Here is a 6,000-nt window from a genome sequence, read left to right as displayed (position 1 = left end):
TCTGTTTGCCGGCAAGTGTCTGTCAATGTTTCAAAATCATTTCACTGTCCCTAAATATAAAAAAAAGAAAGAGTCATAGACCAAGAAATGAATGGAATAAAGCTAAACAAAATATTTTCTGAAAAAAAAAAAAAAAACTATTTTAGAAAATGCAAAAATAAGTATGCTATTTGTGTTAATGGTGTTCTAATAAACAGATTATTATTGTTTGTAATGGGGTTAAATCGTACCACATAAGAATTTATCGATTTTAATAAAATGGTCCAGGTTTATGGCCACCCTGATTAATAACATTAAAAAATAGTTTTTCTATTCTTTTGTTACTTTAAAATTAACTACCAGAAGTTATTGTGTCAAATATTTCAAGTAATGGTAAATCTAGTCATGACGCATAGCTTATTAAATATATAACTTTGGTTGAAAGCAGGGTGGGTTAAGTTGCTAACGTAATACGGTAATATCTATAACATACACGTCGGTAATAATAATAATAAGTAATAATGGTCTTAACGGTATAAAAATACTGTACAGCGGTGGACACTTTACAAGAACCTAAAAAGGATAAGTATATCCCAAGGATCCTTTAAGGAGCTAAAACTGAGATGTATAATATCTACAGAATAAGCCTACATCAAGCTTTGGTAAATCTAGTAAGTCTAGATGTAGGCTGGAGGGGAGTTCTACAAAAAATACTACTTACAATAGGCACTTCAATGGCGATAAGTTATTTTTTTGTTTTTTTTAAAGTAGGAACCATCAAATAGAATGGCAAGTAGCTGAAAAATAGCTTTTGGATTATTCATAGCCGCCATTGAAGTGACAGCACATAAAACAAAGTAATTTCAATGAGCCTAATATAGGTGGATTTGAGTCTTGTTTCGTTGGGCAAATATGAGATCAATTATACTGTCTTCTCTTCTATAGAAGAGCTTGTGGGTATGCTTAGGTTAGGATTTTTCAAGCTCTCTCAAATTTGATAATCACCTAATTGACAATTAGCGCCATTTTTAATTTTTGAGATTTGAACGGTCCCTGTCAAACGCCGATAGGGTATTTTCACTGTTTTCTTTTAACTCTTGACAAAAATTATGGTAATGATGGCGTTAATATTTTATTTTTATGTTGACGAATAGTTTAAAGCGTGCCATTTAGATCTGCCGCCAACACGACATTGTCGTGAATATGGCGTTGTTGACGTCATGCCGGTTAACGTTGGTGACAACCGTCTTACCAGCCAGTAGCTTTTTCTACATCATAACGATGTTGTAGCAAGTTAAACCGTTTAGGAATGTGACTATGAGTAAAAATGTTAAAGTAAACATTGTTAGTATGATGATCAAAACCATTTAAATGTGCAACATAAGTATTTTAGTTTGTGAAAATACCTTATTCTCAGCCCATTTTAGCTTTTCATCAAATTGTTGCCGGTTGATCACAATTTTATCAACTGCTGAAATGGGCGGAGAATCGACGTTTAACGGCGCTTATCAAATGTGATTTTTGAAACATCTCAACCTTAGGATAGTCTAGTAGTCTATCATAAGGAGTAGGTTTTGTCGGCTAGTTTAGAAGAGCACGTCTTGCACATCGGTTGGCGTGCCTGGCGGGTCTGCAGCCCCCGCTTGATAGGTACTCTTGGGGGGCGCGGTCTCGCTGGCCACGAGGCGCTCCACGTGCTGCACGGCGCGCTCTGCTGCCATCGGGCACGAGCCACTGAGTGCGCATACTGCGGCCAGACCGTCCACCGTCAGCGGGTTGCCGGCAGAGCTTGAAGAGGCAGAAGAGGCGCTGGTCGTGGTGGGGGGCGTGATGATCCTAGCTCCCAATCCTCGGGCGGCGGCGATCAGGCAGGCAGTCGCGATCAAAGATGGCCGCACGTGTAAGAAGTCCGTATCTGAAACAATGACAAATAATTCTCATAAGTTTATGATGTAAATTATAAAAATGGCAGGAATCGTGTAACCATCCACACATCATCCACAATGTACATTGAAGAGATAAATCTATAAAATTACAAATGTTATGGGTGCAATTTTTTATATCTTACTTCTGGTGAAATCGATTAAACATTTTAATACCTGAGCATATTTGGAGTACAATGTAATTTTGCTGTCCGATGACAACTTTTTATAGACAAAAAAAAATAAATATATATATGTACCTATTTATATATTTATTTATATTTGCCATTTCACTCGTCGCCGCTGGGCGCAACATACATCACGTGACTCGCACTTCGTCTCGTTCTGGCAGCACCATACATACGAGCGCGTGTATCACGTGATCGGTGGCGACGTGTAGCAGTGTGATCAGTAGCGACGTGTGGTAGAGATTTTTTTTTTATTGAAAAAAATATATCATCGGAAAGCAAAATGACATCTAAATACACTTTTTTACTCCAAATATGCTCAGGAATCGCTGGTTTAAGTCGTTCTTGGACCTGTTGATACACTGTTGACACTTCTACTGATTTTCTGTCCAGTGCCGAAGTGATTAATCGATGTTCCTTCTTGCAATATATATTTTTTTGCATTACTATTTAGTGGATCCCGCTATGCTTTGCTATTGTTAAAGCCTTTCTCGGGCGTCTCTGACTTCTTCCACCATTCACTACTGTATCCCACAATGTTACTGTTAAAAAAACTACATTTCATCGGCTTTAATTGGACTCCATATCTCATTCCGGTGCAAAGATATTGCGTTAAGTATTCCTCGGGCGTCCCCGACTTCATCTATCATTCAAACGACTCTCTAAACACGCCTGTCACTAATAAGAATAAACTTTGAAAATTTCAGCAATATCGGTCGACTACTTTGTCGATTATTTTGCGAGAACCAACATAAGCTTTCTGAATAAAGGCCAGCGATGTAACTCCAAAATGTTTAAAAAGAAAAATGCCAAATTGTCAACAACGAAAAAACCCAATCGGAAGCGAAAACGATAACAAAACATCCGAGTTATGGACGATATAATAGAAAAAAAAACAAATAATTAGGGTAGGTATGTAAGAACATCGATGTTTACGTTTTGTATAAGATGCATGCACAATGCACATAATAATATCTAGGTTATCTCGGGTGCGTACGCGCTTGACCTCCGTAAGTGCACCTTTTGTTTTGGTCGAGATGCATCATTAACAGGTGTCTGTTGCAAGACGCGGTGTAAGACTACAGATGCTGGGCAGGTGTCAGGTGTGTTGCACCTTGCGCCACTCTCCGCTACCTTGGAGTACCTACCACCACCACCCGCAGCAGAAGAGTCAACAATACCACTTACTTTCAGACATAACAAACCCTTTAACTTCCTTTCCACCAAAGGCGAGATAAACAGACATGTGGCTGACGAATTCAAACAAAAAAACTATCAAAACAGTTTTTTGTAGAAATTCGTTTTACATTAAGTTGGTTTATATCATTATAATACCAAACTTCAAACAATTCCATTTCGATGGCTTACTTCTACACTGGGACAAATAAAAAATGCCGATCTTTAATTAGTGATACAATTTCGTTATGAATCTGATCCTGTTTCAATGAAGAAACAACTTAAATATTGTCTTATTTAGCAGGGAAAACACACAGACAAACATTTGTGGAAAAAGTTGAAACAATGTTAATTTTCTATTTTTATTAAAACTCGCTGAGGAGTTCTCAGCTTGGCTGTAAATGATTTGGAGTACAAGGATTTGAATTCTAAGATAAACATTAACATATAAGACATTTCTCTACTTTCTATAAATATAATATGCATGTATTATTTGTTCAAACCTTGAGGAAGAAATTCTTAAATAAAAGATGGTGAAAAAAAAGCCTATCAAAATCCATTGCGTAGTTTAGAAGAACTAAGCGCACAAACATACAGACGCGGATAGTGACTTTATTTTGTACTATTTAGAGATAAAAGAATTCACTTGAGAATTATTATTGTTTCTGAGAGCAATAAAATAAATAAGTATTGTTTTAATATTCTGCATAAATTCCTATTTATTTAATTTCGAAAATTTTGCAAAGAGCGAAATAATCATGGCGAAACACCTCAAGCACACTTAATAGTATTCATTATAGGTGTGTTATTAGATGTATCATTCGCATAATATGAAAAAGTTTACAAAGAAGTCTCGCAGAAATGTTTGTTTATTCAGCGTGCGTAGCCCTGTCTGACGTATTATGTATGTAAGTCCCACTGCACCGAAACATCTGCTCGGTGGTGTTTGTGGTTTGGTGCCCGTTACCTGTTGCGATCTGCAATATGTACGAGAATATTGGCGAGCGAAAGTCATACGCATTTTACCTCGATGCCTCTACCGGCTACCTGAGTACCTGAGTACCTGACCACGGACCACGTGGCTGTAAACTTGTTTCGCAAACAAACCAGGTGATCGTAGGTATTATAATAAGAACACGACCAATTTTTCAAGAATTAATTATAATATGAATATTTGCGCGTCATCAAAACTTAGTTTGCAAGACGTGCGTAAATAACTTTAAAAAAATTTGAATTATTTCAGAAATTGAGACATTTCTGTTGGTCGTAAATATGCCAAATTTAACAACGTGTCGTAACCATTGTAACAGAATAACAATGACACATTTTTGACGTGAAGAAATAACTCTTTATTAAGTGAAAAAGTTGTAACAAAAGGCGGTGTTTTCATCGCAAAGGTGCTTTAAAAAAAGCTCGAGTTGTTCATACAGGTTTTCAACATCTGTTCATCCAGAAGTTTTAATGGTCTCGGAACGCTGCCAATCCAGATTTCGGTAATTTGAAAATAATTATTCGGGCCATATGCGAAGGCTGTGGTCCAAACGATGAAAAATAAAGAACGTAACCCTCGCTTATACATGTACGAGTATTATAGACAAAGGGTTGCGAGCGATTTGTTCAAATGTCTGCAATATCGTTTGTATTGCAAGAAAAATTACGCCTGTAAATCTCGTAGTTTTGATTTTTGAATACCACAAAAATAGATAACACCATGCAGAAGGCATGTGCAAAAAGCGTAAGTAAAAAAAACTATTCTTCTTAATGTGAATGAATTTGTTTTGGAGATAAATGGAGCGGCGACATTGGACATACGTCACAGAAATCAAATGTTTGGTTAGCGACAGCTGTGAAGGTTTTTTCGACACAAGGCACCCGATAGGTCGAAGAACGGGCATCTGATGTATTTCAATGGAAACACAAATGTCGCAAGACTCGTTCAAGATAAAGAATAAAGGACGGGATGGTCAGCTGTACTCCACTGTGTACTGGAGACGGACGACATGTTTCGGAGAATTTGAACAATTCATCAAATTTCAACGTTCATTTACGGGTTTTGTGAAAGTCCTATTCAAATTCTGTTATTATATCATTATAGGCTAGTTGCTTGACAGAACTGAAATAAAAACAGAACTTAAAAATATCTTTCACAGAACTTGAAAATTAACTTTGAAATTTGAAGAATTGTTCAAGTTCTCCGAAACAACCCGTCCTAAATAAAGTCTATCAAAGCACTACATTATAAATACGTTTTTGTAATTTAGCTGAATATTCACGAAGAGGTCAAGCTTTTAGCGTGCTCGTTAGGCGAGCTTTCTGAAGGCTTTTGCAATAAGAGTTTAAAAACATTAATTAACTCGTTTCGTCAAATCGTCACGCTTTATGGGTACGCATTAAAGCAACTGGCTTCACAGTACAATGGGTATAAAATAAATGCAAAAGCTGTTATAAATAATAATAACACTAAAATTATATTGCTATCCGGGGAGAAATGGGTGGCATTGCAATCAATTACATCGCATGGGCGTTAATGAGTGAAACCAAAAAATCCTCAGAAAGAAATAACCATAAATAGAAAATGAGTTAAAAACCATATTTCAGAGCGTAGTTTTTTTCAAATATATCTGGATTTCACACTGGATCATCAATTTAAATTATAGAGAAGGAAGGTGAATTTACATATTAATTTTATTGAAATGAGCAAATTTCATAATTATTCCCAAATTAAATAATATAAT

At 36.3% G+C, this 6,000-nt stretch overlaps 1 protein-coding gene across 1 annotated transcript in view; it reads right to left on the bottom strand.

Annotated features, from left to right (window-relative positions):
* Positions 1 to 471: 471 nt before the first annotated feature.
* LOC149423917 (G1/S-specific cyclin-D2-like) overlaps positions 472 to 6,000 on the bottom strand; it is a 29,949-nt gene continuing 24,420 nt past the window's right edge. Inside the window, exon 4 of the mRNA XM_089632191.1 lies at positions 472 to 1,894. Coding sequence (XP_089488317.1) covers positions 1,566 to 1,894 — 329 coding nt within the window. The 3' untranslated portion in view covers positions 472 to 1,565. The remainder of the gene's footprint in view (positions 1,895 to 6,000) is intronic.

This window comes from Hesperophylax consimilis, chromosome 5, assembly GCF_061612785.1.
Source record: "Hesperophylax consimilis isolate HC1 chromosome 5, BYU_Hcon_1.0, whole genome shotgun sequence".
NCBI lineage: Eukaryota > Metazoa > Arthropoda > Insecta > Trichoptera > Limnephilidae > Hesperophylax > Hesperophylax consimilis.
This window is presented reverse-complemented; position numbering and strand designations above follow the sequence as displayed.